Here is an 18,957-nt window from a genome sequence, read left to right as displayed (position 1 = left end):
GTTCCCCATTGTTCTGTACCCTGTCCAGATAGTGACACCAATGCAAAAATGAGTGTAAAATGCTGTCAAATCAGAATGGTTGCATTTTACATCCTCTTTGCCCAGGTGATTACACTAGATACAGAGGAACAAAGAGCCCATCTCAAAGGGCCTGATCCAGTTTGGACTCAGAGGCACCTACATTTGGGAGTTGGGCTATCTAAAACCTAGGTCTTAGCCTGCAAAAACAATCTAATTTGACTAGGTTTAGGCACCTAGGATCTCTGTCCAGTTAATAGAGAGATTTAAGTGCCTGAAAATAACAGTGCAATTTGACCAGGTTTGAGTCTATAGAAAAAATAGAGGTAAGTAGACACTTGGACAACCCAGAAAGCTGGAGGTAGTCAGCAGGAAACTGTAGACATACACACATATCTGAAACTCCTATCCTCTTTGGGGCTTAGATGCCTGACTCATGCTGCAAGTAAGGTTCCTTCAGTCACTGGGCTTTTTGAAAATCTAGCCCTACTTCTGGGGGTGGGTGCCTGTGGTAAAAATCAGAAAGCGGCAGTAACTTGTACTTCATATCTTACAAGTGGGTTTAAATGAGTGCTCTGGACTTTGACCAAGACTGAATTTACTCTGTGTGCCCAGACATACTGGGACAATGTGGAGTTTTGCTACCTCAGCAGAATTCCAAAACCAGAATTTTATCCTTAGTACCTCCACTGACTTGCAGTTTGCAACCCTGAGTCCCACTCTCAACAATAGCTTAGTGCTTAGAATATTTCCTCAGCAAGTAGGAAACCTGAGTGGTGAGTCCATCTTACCCTCAGGAGCTTTGAACCCACATCTGCTTCCCAAGAGAGTTGTATAACCACCAGGCTTATGCTTCCTATTGAGTCCAGGGTTATGTACAGATGGTCAAAAAGCCTGAGGCTAAATCAATTCAGTTTTTGCAGGTTAGTCTAAACTGTACAGATTAAATTGAAACAGAAGTGAATAGGCATTTACCTTTGATACAGGAAATGCAGCCACATGCCTGCAGTGGCTCAGGCCAGAGGCCAGGGGGCACTAGACAATGGCTCTCTGGCTGTGTTCACTCCTGTTCCTGCTGCCCCTGAGGTTTCTGGGTTTTTGCAGTCTACAGTCACAGCAGCAGGATTCTGCAGGGTTTCTCATCACTTCCTCTTCCTGCTTCCAGGTGCCTCTGGGATTTGTAGTCCACAGTTGCACCGAGCAGTAAGTTTGAATGGGGAAGGGATGTTTAACCCCTCTCCCTGGTCCCAGACACCAGCTGGAGTTTGTCTGAGGGGGCAGTCCCCCCACTGTAGATGGGGCTGCATCCCCAGCTGGGTTTGCCCCCCACCCCGCCCCACCCCACCCCTTGTCAGCCAGCCCTCACTGCTCCAGCTAGGGGGCAGAGGGGCAGAGCCAGACCTGCTTTCTGGAGCAGATAGCACAGCACAGCACAGCACAGGGTTAGAAAGCATGTTGGGATGCTGGGGGACTGTGATTTAACTTGAACCAGGAAGGGGTCTGGGACAGAAGTTTCATAAACCAGTTTGACCCAAATCAGTTAAGTCTGATACTACATTCAATGAGATTTATCTTAAACCAGTTTTAGCCATTTTGAAACTTGTTTATGTGCACTGAGCTTCTGTTCTGTTACAGATTCAAACCAGTTTCTGATCACTTAAAGCATTTTATGTGTAACTTCTGTCCCTAGCCCAGAAGTGCAGGTCATGGAGCTGGAAGGACAGTAGACAAGAGGGAGAATGACTCTGGAACCTAGTGAGAATGAAACTTCCCTGGAAATAGGAATCCTGGATTCCAGAGTCTGTTTGCAGGATCTTTTTATTCAAAACAATCGAAGTCTAATGTACAATGCATAAGCTTTCTTGAAAATGGGGCTCAAAACCCAGGCTTCCACCACCTAAGTGCCATTGCCTCTAAGTTGCAGAGGCAGATTGCATGTTTGTTCCCAGAATTCTTTATGTAAGTTGTATTAGACAGTTATGGGTTTAAAAGCTAAGAAGAAAAGGGTAGCAAGGGATGCAGGTCTACCCCTCCCAGGTGAGTACCATAACAGGGGTAGACTCCACAACACCACCATGATTTTTTAGCTGAATTCAGGCTCATTAATACAACTTTGGTATGCGTAGATCAGATCTCTTTGGTACTCTCATGTCATCCGAACACCAAACATGGGATTTTTTTTGAGCCTAGGTGGGTATGTTAGACACTGAAAAGATCAAAAGCTCATGAGTAGGCATCTAGGAAACAGTGAACTTCAAACTGTGACTACCACCTAAACTTAGGCACCTACTGAGTTTTCTGGCTTGTGGAGCAGGGGCAAATTGGATTGCTCTTTGGAACTGGGTGTCCAAATTTCACTTAAGTTTTTTTTAGATGCCTCTTGTCATGTCTACATGTGCCATTAGTGTGCAGCAATAAATTGTGGAGCTTGTTGCTCCTGGGAAGCTCCTGGATGCACAGTTTACAGTGCATCTAGACCTCAGCACATTGTGCTGGGTCAAGATCAGTCCCAGCTGGCAGGGGGTCCTGGAGCCTGCCAATCCAGGGCTGCTGTGACTGGGCTCGGTGTGCTGTAGAGGAGCTGGCTGCCCCCTGCACTGAAGCACCCTCATGCCCAACTGTGCACAGAAAAACTCTGGAGCAGGGTAGGACTTGTATTCATATACAAGTCCTATCCTGCTGTGGAGTTTATTAGCTTTGTGCGCCTTAACACAGGTGGATATGTAGACACTGAGATGTTTACTGCATAGTTAATTAGTTAATTGCACAGTACATGTCTTGTGTAGAAATACCCTCTGAGACCAAACTCGTTCAGGCCCAGTCTTCCACAGTTTTAGCTTTCTCAGCATAAATAGTTCCATTGTATTGCATCCTCAAATGGTTTGCAGAACCAGAAAGGTAGAGTGCTCTTGCAGCATCCTGGGCAGACTGCTGACCACTGGAGTTCTGGGTGGGGAGGAGTCTTACCTTCTCCAGCTCTCTCCACAGCAAGGTCACTACACATCAGTTGGAGCAGGGACACCAGAATGTCCCCTCCAACCTGTAAGTCTTTGCTATGTAGGCAAACAGCCTTGCACCACCCAGCCATAGAAGCTGGACAGTCCTATATGGGACCACAAGATTCTTGCATCTGGCAAGCTTGTCTTTCAGGTGCAGCAGCCTCATGGTGCTGGCTCCCCAGAGCTGCCCCGGGTCCCCTCTTCTCTGTAGCATATCTAGGGAGGGTACAGAGCTGACCTGGAAAGGGTAGGACTGCCCTGCTTTGACATAAAAGGCAAATAGGTAACTCCAATCTGCTGATTCTTTTTATAAAGGTGATACTGACTCTGGTCTCTGACTTGATATCATCTTTGATAACTTCATTGATATTTTAAAGATGGGAAGTTTTAAACAACTTGTGCACATATTATTCCTTGTTATGGGAGAAAAAAAATCTACATTGGATTTACTGTTGCATCACTCAAATGTCCAATTATGTATTTAACTGACTATTTGCATGGACAGTTATTAAGATGACTTTAGTTGCATATGCAAATAAGATATGCAATTATGCACATACAGTTTTGAAATGTGTTTCTAAATGCCTAGTTACATATTGGAAACAAGAACACAAGTGAATAACTTGAAACAAGATGAACACATTCCTGCTAAAAATGTTTATAAGTTCTTTGCAACTAGTGCTTTTTGTCATGTATACTCAAAAGTTATCAGTCTCTTTCCTCTTGCTGGAAGAGGAACTGAAAACTCTTCTACCTAGGAACCAATCTTAATCATCTTGACAAAAAGCAACATGCTCCATTTTTTGTTTTTTTCCCCTTCAGTTGTTCTCTGTAGTCTACAGTTTGACTGTTGCTGCTGTTGGATCACACACTAAAGATGGATGGAGTTGGCTAATAATAACAAAGTCAGCTTTTCCAAGTGTTGTCAGCTTCTTGCTACAAATTCTCTCTGCTTTACTGAGTCCTTTATCCCTTGTTTGAGGATACTGTTACTTGGAAACTGCGGCACTTTAAGGGGGGCAATGCCCTTCTCTCAATGGTCCATTGGTTTCCAGGCTTCATTACCTACTTTGTGGATTCATCGATATTCAGATGAATTTCCCCCATTTTAGATCTGACAGTTGTTAACTTAAGTTATACTTTGTACCTCATGATTACACTGAGGTCAGCAGCAGTGCAGGTAAATTATTTCTCTGTGGTTGTCCATTCGTCTTCTGTTTATTTCTAAATATGTGTTCTGTTTGAAGCAATATTAATCAAAATGGGATTCAACAGCCAGGCTCTCTTTTGCACTGAAAACTGCTTAGTGTAGAAAAGTTTGGAGTCATGAGGCCCCTGTTATGACACCTTGATTCTCCAGCTGTGTCAAATCTGGCCCAAATTAAATTGATCTAACTTCTCTAGTATCTTATGATCATTGGTCCTGGTTGTCAAGGGATTGACTGTACACTAGCTGGAAAATAATGGTGTGGAACTGTAATCTGTCTTCTTTCTTCTGTCCCTGCTTCTGGCAGATCTTTTGATGTGGTGAGTGGGACAAAAGAGCCATCATTTACATCATTTTACAGATTATTCCAGTTGATGGGATTATTTTCTATCAACTGTTGCCAAATTCACTTCCTGCTTCTTCAACTTTTTTCAGACAGAGAATCTTATTCATGTCCCCTTACACCAGCGTGACTCCACTGACTTCCTAAGTGAGGAGAGGATTCTACTTTGGAGGTCATTAAGCATTGGACCTGGTGTTTGACAAAGTTTTGTCACCAGCATTTTAGGTCTGTAATCAGACCTTTGTAGTGTATAGCAGTCGGCTTAGTCTCTAACACTGAAGGTGAAACTGGCATCTTCTTGATAGATGACTTGCTTCTGCCCAGTCTCTGATTTACAATTTTACTAACCTTAGATTCTAACAGGGAGGTGTATGATCAGTGCACAGGATTCCAAAAGGTAATAGTAGGCATTCTTAATTAATTTATGTGGTGTCTTTAATATCGATATAAGCAAATATAACAATTGTATCATTATCAAACCACTGACAAAAACTATTATAATGTAACTGCTATAGCTACATAATTCTGTAGTGTTCCAGATACAGAAAAAACCATTGCAACTTTATCTTTGTTTCATTCAGGGCTCAAGTTATTGCAGTTAGTTGACTCCTATCATTTCAGTACTATGCAGACATAACTGTTACATGGTACCAACTGATGTGTACTCCCTGAGTATCACCTTCCCCTCCCTTTTTAAAACAGTTAAAGGTGTGCTTGTCCACAGCCATAGAAAGCAATAAGATTCACCTAATGGCTTGTATCCACTTGGTTGGCAGATGTCTAAAATAATTTGTACTGTACAAAAAAGCTAAGAAAGGTTAGTGGCTTTAGGGAACTAGAAAACTATTTCAAGCACATGCCTGTGATACTTCTTGTACAGGTTTCCCTCACTTTATGCAGGTTCTGTATGTGCATATTTGCTCTTATGTGATGACCCTTTTTATGCCAAAAATGTGTTATATGTGAGGTAAATTCACTCGTATGCAGTCGGTGTGGTGGAAGCCTGCAATCAGCTGCTTTGTGCAATGGATTGTGGGAGTGACGCGCACCAAAAATATAGTCTCCTGTGTGGAGCCATGCTCCTTGCTCATTGTCTGCAACATGTGTTTCTGTACTTGCTATCCCCATTATGATAGTTCCTTGTGCTTGTGTGTACTGTCTGCTGTTGGTGAGTACCAAAATTGTCTTGTAAAAGTAGTAGAAATGGGTCTGGGAATCAGTACAGTTGAGGTGTTGGAACGCCTCTCTATTTGTTACATTGTAAAGTGAGTTCCCTTTATGTGAATTTGAGTTATGTGCCCTTTTCCAGGAATGCACATACAGCACAAAGCGAGGGAAACTTGTACAAAGAAAGAAAAATGGCTTACACAAACCATTATAAACCTAATTTTTCCTAGAGATAAGCCAAGCCAAGAATCTAGTACCCAAACCAAATTTGAATTCAAAATTGCAGCAGGAGATTGGGATTTCCAATCCTGTTGTTACAAATGTTGTTTAGTTGTAGTCCAGTTCTCACAAGAAACTGGTGGTTAACAAGATGTGTATAAATATATATGGGGGTGCATATATAACAGGGGCAGGCAATTATTTTGGGCAGAGGGCCGCTTACCCAGTTTTGGCAAGCTGTCAAGGACTCCATGGGTAGCCCTGGCCCTTGACAGGTGCCCTCCCCCCTGACAGGTTCCCTTCCCCCGGTCACCATCTTGGAATCAATGTCCCAATGTCTTGGGACCAGTGTCCCAGGGCCGGCGCCGGTGGGGCCCAAAAATAATTGGGAAAATGAAATATTAAAAGAATTTGTGCAATGTGAAAAATTAAGATGATTGAAAACAGTACAAAATCCAAGCCAGGACAAACATGTGTGAAAAATACAGAATTATTTATTTGGATCTTTATTATCAGTATTAACAACAATACCTGGGAGATTCGAGCACTGAGTCATCCCCAGTAGTGCTGTGATATACAACAAAGCATTAGTCATTTCAAGTAAACTTGCCTCACTATGGATTGTGGATAGACAAGAGAGACAAAAGGAAAGAGCTGAGATCTGATATCACCAGGATATACTCCTTTCTGCCAGAACTATTTGTCATGTCTGCAATCAAACATGTAGTACTTGGATTAGCTGCCTCTGTCACTCACCTATGACGTCCGTGTTTACTGGATGTCTCATCCTTGTACTGAGGAACTACTGACGACCTCTTGATAATGAAAGTTTGCTTAAATTCTGGAAACAAAGCTAAAAAAAAAGGCAAGAATATGCTCCTACAAAAAGATTCATGTGGGTAAATTTTAACCAGGGAAATAATGCCATGGGCTTCAACTGACTACACTGTGTGTCAGGTCAACTAAAATTAACTAAGATATACAGCACTGGGTGCAAATCTGTTGATAATACAATCAAGATATATTAGAGCTAAGCAACTGACATTATCAAACCTGGGCTTGGAAATTAAGGGCCAAAATATTTCAATATCAGTATTATTAGCAGGTATACAACAAGCCTGTGAGTTGATTTAATTTAAGTATTGGCTAATATTAAGCAGCATAAACTTTGGGGAGAAATAGGCAAGCATGGTTAACATTTCATGGGAAAATCTTGTGGCAAAAGTGCTAATGTAAGTTAAATACCCTACATCTTTCCAACTGAGCATAGGTGTTAGGGGCTTGTTGTTCTCTTCCATGTCATTTGTAACTGCAGTGGGGCCTCTGGTACATCAATAATTATACAGGCTTATATCAAAGGAATATTGCTTAAGGAAGAAGTAAACCAGATATCTGTTTTATTATTATTGACAGATTCAGAGTACTCCATATCACTCCTGAGGAGACAAATACAGTCGTGCAGGAAAAAATCTGCAAGAATCACCAAGCACAGGACAGAAGGTTTACTTCTTTCTAGATTCTGCAGTTCATCAATGTGTAAAAACTGGAAATGTAAAAGCATAAAGGCAGACATGCATGCTCTGGGGTTTTCCTACTCTGGAAAACCTGGTTAAAAAGGCTAGAGAGCTAATTATATATATGAGGGTGTGAGAGGGAGAGGGATAAATGGGATGCATGAAAACTGAGACTTGGATTCTGCAGCTGGCTGTCCAAGGGATGTACAAACTCTTTGCCTACCACCTCTTTATTTTAAATTAATAATTGAAAGAAATGGTGGCAAATTATTTTTTACCCATAATTGTAAAAGAATATTTATTTTCACATGTATTCATAATAGCTCTCAAAAGGGGTCAAAAGATCCCATGTGGCAAAGATTCAAAATAGCTTCCCTCATGTACAGGGGACTTACATCAATAAAAGATATTTAACAGGTTAATATATTCAGTATTGGTTAATATATTTAATATATACTGATATTCCTGTAAAATAATACTGAGCCAAGGATTATTTCCTTGTGATAACTCCTTTGATTTCTCTTAGACTCAGGAAAAAATAGGGCACCTTAGAGACTAACTAGTTCAGAGAGACATGAGCTTTCATAGGCTTGTATTTAATGGCTGTGTCCAGACGCGTGTGGACGTCTGGTTCCCCGGGGACAACTAGAGGCAATGCACCCTGCACCACTGCTCATTGTCCCTGGGGAACATCTGTACCACGTGTGCTCTGGAACATGGGTGACTGGTGCCTCCTGACTCTTTGGGGGACACCAGATTGCCGACGGGGGCGGTCCCCCAGTGGCCGATGGCTGCTGGGAGACCCTCCCTCCCTGGTCAGCCAATCGCCAAGCTTGCGGTGAAACTGGAAGTGCACTTCTGATTTCATGGCAGGTGCTTCCAGGGGTTGCATGGCTGATCTCGGGGGGGGGGGTGCGCATGCACCTGCATGCACCCCCTATGCATTACCAATGCTCTGGAGTGTGGCAGGTTACCCTGGGTAGGGTAGGAGAAGCTGGGGCCAGCACTAGGCTGTCTCCAGCAGCCTTATCTGGGGTTCTGGGGGCATCCCAGAGCTGCAGCAGCAGTGATCCTGCCACACGGAGCCTAGCCAGCAGTAGAGTGCAGCTGTAGTCAGCCAGGCTTTGGCTTCGGGCAGCGCACACTGCTGCCATGTATACTGCTCTGCTTTTTTTCCATGGGGTTTTTTTGACCCTTGGATATCTCCGGGCCAAAAAAAACCCCTCTCTACTGCTCCCTTGCAGCATGGACAACAACAGAACACGTGGTACGTGGCACTGCAGATGTGTCCATGGCACGACACACTGCACAGCCATGCTTATCTGGACGCAGCCACTCTGCTCTTTTAGATCTTTTCTACCCACCTTTTGCTTCCTCCCCCTACTCTCTTCCTTTATATTTTATTCTTGTGTATTTTAATCCTTTTCTTTCTGCAAATCCATTCATAGAATCTGACAAAGCTGGCTGTTGCCAACAAAGGCGGATGCCCCTACCTTCTACCTGACTTGGGGCTAATATAGCTAAGTGGCTCTTAAGACTCAGATGATTTGGGGATGGATTCTTATCAGAAAGTTTAGTACTCCTTAAAGAAAAGGAAGTGACAGAAATGCATGCTGTAAAGACAGCTGTGCCTTTTAAAACATAAGTTTAGGAAATATAGGTAAAAAGAGGAAACAACCACTCAGCCTTCCTTGGTTACAGTAAAATCCTGCTCACTACAGCTTGGGAGACAAAGTGGTTATATGCTACCTAGTGGTTTTATAAGTCAAGTGAAAATGTCATCCAAATTCTGGCATGGGGAGAAAAATATCATTCTTCTGTTCAAATAATTGCCCGTTACTCCAAATTAATCATTCTCTCTACATTGCATTGTATAGTGCCAATTAAAGATGTACTCAAGCACACACCAGACTCAAAATACAGAGCAGACTGTTGTTTCTGGGAGCCTATACAGATGTCTAACATTTGGCATGTACATTCCACGCTGAGCTGGGATCTGTATCAGAGAATATAGTCATACTGTTTTTTTCTGTAGATGGGAGGTAAAGCTATGTTGTAAAGTCTGGGACATGCAACTGTCTGTTAGTTTTGCCCCATACTTACAGGCCTGCAGTAACATTTCACCAGGCAATAATGTAGAAAAGTCACATCCATTATTGATAGCTTCAGCTGTTTCTGCCATTTCAGCTAAATGGATTCCAAGCAGAGACACCTTTTTATGCCTGCATTTCCCAATGAGGTTTTAAACCAAGCCTTCATTGTATTAGATATGACTGGTTTGGTTAGAAGAAAGTAATTTTTATATGTAGCTGAGCTGACGGAGTTTGGAAAGTCCTAGAAGTTTGGCATGTACCTCATCTTTATTCATAGTTTCCATGTGCACTTCCTCCAGACACCCAAAGACTTTGCGCACCAGCATTTAGAAAGGAGCCTGGGGCTCCTATTCACTGAGTATGCTTGAACACTGTACAGTGAAGTAGGATGGGTTCTGTAGAGAAACTGCAGGGCATCTTGTTCTCCTTTAATTTGCGGTTGAGATTTGAGGAAATATTTCCTCAGGTTTTGTGAGCCAAGCACCCCCTGGTATTTTCTTTTGTAGTGCTGAAACACAAGGTTAGTAAAGCAGTCATATACACTGCTCAGGCAACCTCTGAAAACTGCCATGCACCAGTAAAGAAAGCCTATGATGGATCATGATGTGATGGCAGTGTTTGTAGGATAGCCTGCTCTCCCTTTGGTGTGGTGGTTACACATGTCCATGCTATAGTCCTTGGCCCAGTAAAGAATGACTGCCTGGAAGGGAGCAAGTTTTAAGGCAAAGAACATATTGAGTTCTCCTGAGATACTTGAACACATTACTGCAGTCTTCTTAAATTTGATCTGCCTGGATCACAATAAAGGTCCTAATTATATTTTGGGGTACTATCCTGCAGACTGGCAGGAGTCCCAGTACATAATGGTAGAAGAGAGAGAGAAGAACTGAAAGCAGAACAATGAAAGCTTGACTGTATTAATCAATAAATCATTTCAAATCTATCATGTGCATCCTTCCCTAGCCTTTCATACCTACTGATAAAGCCTAACCCAGCTGGATCTGCTGTGGATGCCTCTGTGGATGCCTCAAAGCTGTGTGCGTTTTAAGTGTTTTACTAATGTAGAATTATTATTCCAAATACATATCTTTTTATATGCATTTCAGGTTTTCCCAGATTGTATCACCTGATCCCAGATGGTGAAATTACCAGTATTAAGATCAACCGTACTGATCCCAGTGAAAATCTGGCGATTAGGATTGTTGGAGGCAGTGAGACTCCTTTGGTTCACATTATTATACAGCATATTTATCGAGATGGGGCAATTGCCAGAGATGGAAGATTGCTGCCAGGAGACATGATACTAAAGGTACTGTACTATGGAGGCTTGATGAAAGGACAAATCTTAACAAAAAGATATGTAGGTAAAATACTACAGCAGACTTAGGGGATGTAGGTGTGGGCCTGTAAAACAGCATAATTTTGGAAAGATGTGAAATTACACTGCAGACTGCTGCTTTGTGAAGTTTTTTTCTACAAAATTGACAATTATTCAGAAAATCACTCACATGCATGGTTAAATGCTGACCTGAATACAGATGCTTTCCTGAATTACTGCTTTAATGAATTAGGTTGGATGAACTACATGGATAAATAAGAACTGACCGTAACCTTTGCTCAGATCTTGAATCAAACCATTTCTGAAGTTTACTGATTGATTAGTGTGGTTATTTTCCCTTATATTTCAGGCTTCCTCTTTCTAGCCTGAGGTGGGATGACTGAAGTGCAATACAGGAGGCTGTGACCCAGCCAGAATCAGGATTTTTAAGGAAGTGTTTCCAATTGAGGGCTAACTCTCAGTTGGTGCAATCTCCAGTTACATGAGCACAGAATTGGCTGAAATTTCTATGGGCCTAATCTGGATGAAGTTACTAATTTCTTCAGTTATCAGATTAGAAATGCTGAGCACTTTGCCAGCTGAGACATTGTCAACACTATTCAGAAAACATCACTAGGTCAACTGAGCAACTAGTGTTGTCTCAGACTCGCAGCAGCTGAGGCAAAACTGACTGCAGAGGAGCAGGAGAATTCCCCTCACACCCTGAGGCTGCCCAGAGCTATTCCTGAGTTTCGCAGGGGCTAAAGCAAGCAACTCTGGGGTTCAGGAGGGGATGAATTCCCATCAGTTCCCTGCAGCTGCCCCAGCTGGAGGACCCTGGGCTAGGGTAGAGACAAGCCCCCAGCAAGGAAGGAGCTTCCCAGTGCCCCCATGCTGGGCTGCAAGGGCAGGCATCTGGCCAGGAGGACTGCTTCTCCCTCCTGCCTGTGGCAGCCACTGAAGCAATCAGCAGCTGGGCAGGGGGTGGATAGCTGAGGGTCAAAAAAGCCTACACCATAGGGGCTTTCCCTGCTCCAAGGGGCATGCCCCTTGGAGCAGGCAGCATAGCCCAGGGCTGTTATGTATCTTGGGATGCTGGGGTACTGTGCGTTAACTTGAACGAGGAAGGGATCTGGGACAGAAGTTCCACAAACCAGTTTAACCTAAATCAGTTAAGTCTGATACTACATCGAACAAAGTTATCTTAAACCAGTTTATATGTAACTTCTGTCCCTGGCCCAAAAGCCTCAGTCTGCAACCCTTTCAGGATCCTGGGTAGCTGTCTGAGGAAGTAAGCTGAGTTGAACTCAATGCTGTAGAGAATACACCACTATCAGTACCCCCACTAGCTAGTCTAAAGCTCACTTAGATGTGGTGATATTGTAACAAGGCACTATCCCAGGGGAAGAGAGGAGTGACTGCAACACCCCGATAGTTGCCCAGCCCCTGCTCAGTTTCCTCTTCTGAGTATTTCTCCCCTCTCATCTGCCACAACTTGATGTTGTGTTCTGTATTTGAGCGAGGCTGCCTCTGAGAGTCCCAAAGTAGGTCCCAGCCCCTGGTCTGTGGGCTAGCTAATGTCTGGGCACTCAGATATGTTTTCCAGGACTTGGCACTTCTAGCCTCAGTCCTTTTTCATCTCAGCTGGGTCTCACAGCCTAGGCCCACTGGGTCAGATCCGATTTTTGGTTCCCAGTCTTGTCTTGGCCCACTGCAGGACTGCCCTACTCTGGGCTCGCTGGCCCCTATACTGCACCCCACTCTGGGCCTCCCACTTCCCCGTAACACCTTGAGTCTGCCTTCAGGAGTGCTCAGGGCTGATACGTGCCTCTTGGGGACCAACAGGACCTCCAAAAAACCCCTTTAGTCCCAAACCTAAGCCACTGGCAGTAAACCATAACCAAAAGAAAAGCCCCCTGGGCTACAACCAAAACTCTCCCCTCCTGGGTAATTGAATAACACTCGGCAGAAAAAATAGCATAATAACCCTTTAATCCACAGGAATATCTTCCCTCCCCACCCACCAAAAGGCAGGCAAGCACCCAGAGCAGCCACCTCCCAGGTTAGGCCCTCCTTGGGGCTCTCACAGTTTGGCCAGTAGTTCCCAGGCAGCTCAGCAGTCCTGCAGGCACCCCTTGGCCAGTTCTCAGCAAGGAGCTTATTTTCTGTGCAGCCTGCAGGGCCTGTATTTATAGGGCACTCTGGCCCCTGCACCTGCTGGTCACCTGCATTCCTGAGCTGTTACCAGGACCCATGTCCTAGCCGATCTCAGGCAGCTTCAGGGCTCCTTGCCACTGGTGCTGGCTCTGGTGGTAAGTGCTTGTTCCAGTCTTTTCCCATTGTTGCTCCGTGCCTGAGCTTGTCTGACCAGCTGACCCTCAGGACTCTGCCCTCCCTTCTCAGTAATAGGGTAGGGACCCTGTTACAGATATGAGCTGTAAATAATTATTTGAACTTCAGTGCAGACAAACTGCCAATATATAACACCAAGGCTTTCTCAGAGGCATACCTCTTGACAGCCAACTTGCTGCTTCCTTCATAATGCCTGCCTTTTGGCTGCTGGTAGAAAGTATATCCAGCAACACCGTACTCTGCAGATTTGTGTTAAGTTTTCTTTGCCAGTAATCTAACAGGGCCTGATCCTTTGGAATACAGAGCACCACCAGTAAATTGCTGAGCTTTATCAATTTCTATTAATGTCACTGATAAGTGATAACTAAGAAAACTTAGCACCTTGCAGAATTGTGACCTCAGATTATATAATTTTTATCCATTTACCAATTAGTCTAAATCAGTGGTGCTCAACATTTAGGTCCCACAGGCCATATGAATAATGCTGGGCCAGTCCACAGTCCCAGGCTCAGGCCCTGCACTGGCCCCGAGTGCCTAGATTGAGCCACAGGGCCCCTCACCACCTCTGCCAAGCTTTGCATGCTGGTTGCCAGGCTACAGGGCCCCTGAAGCCCAATTGCAGCACTACCTCCACCTGGCCCCATATCCTGGGATCGGACCCAGTGCTGCCCTGTAAGCCTGATCTAGCATGCGATGCTGTGGCCCATGGGACACCCCACATACCCATGGGGAGAGCCCTGCAAGCCAGATGACCTAGTGCTGGGGGCTGAATCTGTCCTATCAGCTGGGGGTTGAGTAGATGTAGAAGCACATATTAACCAGTTCTGTCATTGCAGTGGTAAAGCATTGGTGGTGCCCTTGTCTCCCTAGCTTTTATCTATAGCACACTGTGGGGTGGGGGTGGGTGTTCCTGCTTTTATGCCTCATGGTTGAGAGTTTGAAGTGATACAGGAAATTTTGGGAATTCTTTGGTAGCAGTTGCTTGTGAATCCAGGGATCTAGATTTGATGGCCATGGAGTGCCTTAACAGTTCTGTATTCTTATGGTCATTAAAGGAATTTCGCAAGATCAAAACGAAACTCACCATTTGTAGTCAATGATGCTTGTTCTATTAATCCACTGTCTTGTTTAAATCCTCCAGTAAGCACCAGTTCTAGGTTAACTAAAAGAAAAAACTTAACCAGTATCATGGAAATTTTAGTTTCTGTTTTTCTTTTGTTTTGGTCCCAGCTCAGAGTAACAGAGTTGTAGAACTGCTGAGCAGACACTGAATTTAGGATATTCGTACACTGCAGTCCAACAGTAGAATTGCAGTTTACATAGACATACCCCAGGTAGCTTGAAACTAACTGGCTTGAGTGCTGAGAACAGAGCCATAGCAGCACTCCAGTGTGTTAGCCACCCAAGTAGTTACAAAGAGTCCTGAGTGAACTCTGTAGTCCATGATGAATATCATTCTGCTGCTGATAGCACTTATTGGTTCCCAAGTCTAGTGAGTTTAAAGCAAGCTTGTTCATGTCTAAATGAGCTGTAGTGGCTCTTTTGGATTTTCAGTGTTGACTTTCTAAGAGTGACAATATTAACCACCTACCAAACAAAGCCAAGCAGAACTCTTCTCTATGCCAAGAATAATTGTTGTTGCAGTCTAGCAGCACTCATCATAATGTAAAACTGCATAGAAATTGCTGTCTAATTTGCTTTTCCCAACAGCAAATTAAAACTAGGCAAATATTTTTCATTTTGTAGTGATAAAGTGAAATATCCTGTCTGTTCTGCAAAGCAAGAATTGCAGGCTTGGTTTATATTTCTATCATTTGTGGCTACTTGAAAGAAAAGAAAAAACAGAACATTTTGGAAAACTTGGAAAGCTTTTTTCTCTGATGCAATAAATCACCCTAAGGTCCAGCTATAGCTAACTATCTGGACTAGAAGTGGACCAAACTATGCAGGCTTGTTTTCCCTGTTCTGATCAGCTTTTTGATTAGGTAGGAAATGAGAGATTCAGATTGTCTACTGTAACCGTAGCAGTTTTGAGATAATGAACAAGGGCACTGCAGACAAGTTACTGGGAGTGAAAGGAAGGATAGCAGGGAAGAAGATTTCAGATTAGAAGTTAGTGGAATAAAGATAAGATATATGAAGAGATATTGGGGCCTGAGGAGGAATAGTAATAAAACTGAAAAATAACAGTCATGTCTGGAGACAGTCAGTGAGAAAAGAAAAAGACAGCAATCATCCATATGCTGCATCCTTTCCTTGAGGGGAATAATATTATGTAATAGGAACTTGGCCTTTTGTGTGTCACAGCTTGCAATGCTGCATGTCACTTAACATGAACGCATCTGTGCAAATAGATGAGCTATCTACAGTGCCAGTTCAGATTAGGCAGTCTTTTCACCATTGATTTATGATTCTCTCTTCTAGGTAAATGGCATGGACATCAAAAATGTGCCTCACAACTATGCCCTGTCAATTCTAAAGCAGCCCTGTCAAGTGCTCCGACTCACAGTACTCAGAGAGCAGAGGTACCGATGCCGAAACAATGGACTTTCTTTTGAAGCTCACAACCGGGATGACAGTTTTCATGTGGTTCTAAGCAAAAGCAGCCCAGATGAGCAGCTGGGAATAAAACTGGTCCGCAAGGCAGATGAACCTGGGGTATTTATTTTCAACTTGCTGGAAGGAGGTGTGGCTGCCCGTGATGGACAGCTTCAAGAGAACGACCGGGTTTTAGCTATTAATGGGCATGATCATCGGTATGGCAGCCCAGAAAGTGCAGCCCAGCTGATACAGGTTTGTCATGGTGACTTAACCCCAGCTTCATTTAATTAGAGTGAAAAATCATTTTCTCTACCCAGTGCCATGCCCCTGCCAGACCCCTAGCCACACATACTGTGGGGGGTTGAAGGAGCATCCCACAGGCAGTATTTGCAGACAGGTGACACCTATGTGATCCCACTGACTTCATGAAATGAAAATGAGCCTAAATTTTGCTACTGCCAGCCAAATACTCCATAAAAAGGCTGCCTTAATGGATATCTGCTATATGTTCAAGGTCATTCAAAAAGCTTAAACATTAACTTTAATCTCTGCATATTTTGTTTGTATGTAATAAGGTTTTTAACTTCTTGGATGCTAGTTTTGCTGACATTTGTCACAATTACAATTCTTGGGATAGGCAACCTGGTATGAAGTGACTGCAGCCTTAGAATATGCACCTTTTGTCAAAGATGATTAAGAACACCTGCTCTGTGCCCAACAGAGAAAAATATTGAGGACATTTATTGACCTTCAGTCTCAATGGCTGCATCCCACTTACAGTCACTTAGAGAGAGGCCTAAATCCAGAGACAGCCAGGCACATTTGGAAAGATTGAAACTGCACCTGAATTCTTATAATTTCATCCAGTTTTACTGATTTAGCTTTATACAAAATATTAAAATAGCATCTCTCCAAGTCACCCTTAGCAAAAGTTATTGAAACAAACTTACGTACATTGCCTGACTTCCCTCCAAACTTGTCCCTCCCGAGACCTTTTTGTCTTTTTTTCAGATCTAATCCCTGCAAATTCCTTTTTAAAAATCCACAAAGCAGCCAGCAAGACAATGAAGAACCACTCAGTCAACTGCTAAACCTTTTATTTCTGGCATTCCTCATGCTTAATCTGTTTGTTTGGTTTAGAAGGGGGGTACACAATGTTTATGTAGCAAAGATTTTTACATGCATAAATGCAAACACAGTTCTCTCCTCAGGCATACCTATTTAACCAGGGTACATGGGCTTGGCATTTGGCTCAGTGTACCGTTTTAACAGGCATACTTTTTAGCATAGTTCATGGACTCCAGGGATCAATGTTCATTGAAAGTCTGTAGTGGAGATGGGTGTGTGCCTAGAGATAGATGTTCCATACTAGCTCTAATCCAAGTAGAGTACATGCTGGCTGAGGAGTGTGTTTCGGTGCCATCTTAAATAGAATCAGTTGTTGAAGTTCTGGGTTTTCTTATGTAAACTGGGAACGGAAAGGGGGAATGGTCTCTGAAGAGAACAAAGTCTCAAATGAAACCTTTCATGAAAATCAGTATTCCTGGAACATGTCCTTATGCTTACAAAGCAAAGCAATAATGCTTTATAAGCAGAAAACAGCCCTGGGATGAGATGGAAAAAATGAATAACGAGACCATTCACACAAATGTTTAAAAACACAACTAAAGATCTTACTAAATCCAGAGAGTGTCTGTTATTTATACACATGTCTGAAACACACAGCAGCCTCCAGGAATTTAAACAACAGGCCCATCAAAGAGTCAGTCATGTTTCCATGCAGGCCAGGCTTCTAGTGCACTGGTGTGAGTTTGATTCATGAAGGACTGAATTCCCAGACTCTCTCCCCAGACTCTCTCCTTTTTGTCATGTTGCTTCATAAATTATGATTTGTCTTACTTTTGCCTTACTTTTTTTCATGTTATTTCAGGGGCAAGCCATCGTATCATGACCACAAACATGTAATGTTGGATTATTTTTTTTACACAACATATTGCAGTCACTAATTTCTTCAATTTCCAAAACCCAAATGTGAGACATTCAGGTTCAGCAAAAGCCTAAAAATCCATACTGCCTGAAGCTTAAAATATAATATAAAAATACATAACCTTAATTAACATTTGCAAAGTGCCATATGTCTCTAGTGGTGTTAGCAGATAAGCTTGTATCATTTTGTTCTATAGCTTCAGTGTCCTGACTCATTGCACTTAATATAGCTGAGAGAACATCAGGTTTATGTACAGCATCTTTACATATCGCTTCTAAATAACAAATAAGTGAAAGAGGTCTGATTCATTAGCCCTAGCAGTTTAGATATTAGCATATATGAAGTAGTTGTTAATCAGTGGGTTAGGTGTCTGGCTCTCATAAGCTCATTCACAAAAGCCAAAATGAAGAAAATATAAAGGTGATAATTAGGGTTGTACATCAGATACAATTTTTTAATTTTGTATCCTTCACATTTGTCTCACCACCAATTATCAAGGCCTTATGTCAAAATGAATGAAGTTGGTTTAAACCAGGAGTAGGCAAAATATGGCCTGCAGGCTGGATCTGGTCCACGGAGGGACTTTTTCCAGTGGTAGTTCCCCCAGCCCTGCCTGGCCCAAGCACCATCTGGCCTATGGCGTGTCCCATCACCCCTAGGCACATGGCAGGGCAGAGGTGCTCTGTAGCTAGACTGCCTTTCTAGGAAGCCCAGGTAGTGGCAGCAGCTCCTTCTGACTGCCACCACTGCTGGCCCCAACCCCATGATACTGGTGGGGACCTGCGCGCACAGCACCAACCCCACCCCACACCCACTCTGGACTTGGTCCAGTGGAGTGGCCCATCTCTGGACCAGCCGCAACCCATGTGTGCAGCCCTGGCCTGGCCCACCCTGCACCTGCTCCAGATTCAGGGGCCCAGGCTAAGCAGTGGTGATGATGGCCAGGCAGAAGCTACTGCTTGGTGTGGAGGCAGAATGACTCCTCTCCTTATCCACTGCCGGTCCTTTCTTGTTGCAGCCACTTGGAGCCTTCACCCAAGCTGCCCTGTGGCTCCTCTCCACTGCCACCACTGCCCTTCTGGGCAGGCCAGAGGTGGTGGTGACAGCAGCAGGGAGGGGCTCCAGGCAGCTGCAGCAAGAAGGGCCCAGCAGCGGCGCAGGGGAGAGGCTGCTTTCCCCCTGTGCTAAGCAGCAGCTTC

At 43.7% G+C, this 18,957-nt stretch overlaps 1 protein-coding gene across 1 annotated transcript in view; it reads left to right on the top strand.

Moving 5' to 3' along the window:
- Window positions 1-18,957, top strand: part of LNX1 (ligand of numb-protein X 1) — a 116,956-nt gene that overhangs the window by 72,781 nt on the left and 25,218 nt on the right. The window contains exons 9-11 of the mRNA XM_090035925.1: window positions 7,367-7,453; window positions 10,667-10,869; window positions 15,655-16,023. Of these exons, the coding sequence (XP_089892051.1) occupies window positions 7,367-7,453; window positions 10,667-10,869; window positions 15,655-16,023 (659 nt within the window). The remainder of the gene's footprint in view (window positions 1-7,366; window positions 7,454-10,666; window positions 10,870-15,654; window positions 16,024-18,957) is intronic.

This window comes from Crocodylus siamensis, chromosome 2, assembly GCF_052110815.1.
Source record: "Crocodylus siamensis isolate JL-2025a chromosome 2, ASM5211081v1, whole genome shotgun sequence".
Lineage (NCBI taxonomy): Eukaryota > Metazoa > Chordata > Crocodylia > Crocodylidae > Crocodylus > Crocodylus siamensis.
Note: the sequence above shows the minus strand (reverse complement) of the source record. Positions and strands in the feature narration are given on the sequence as shown.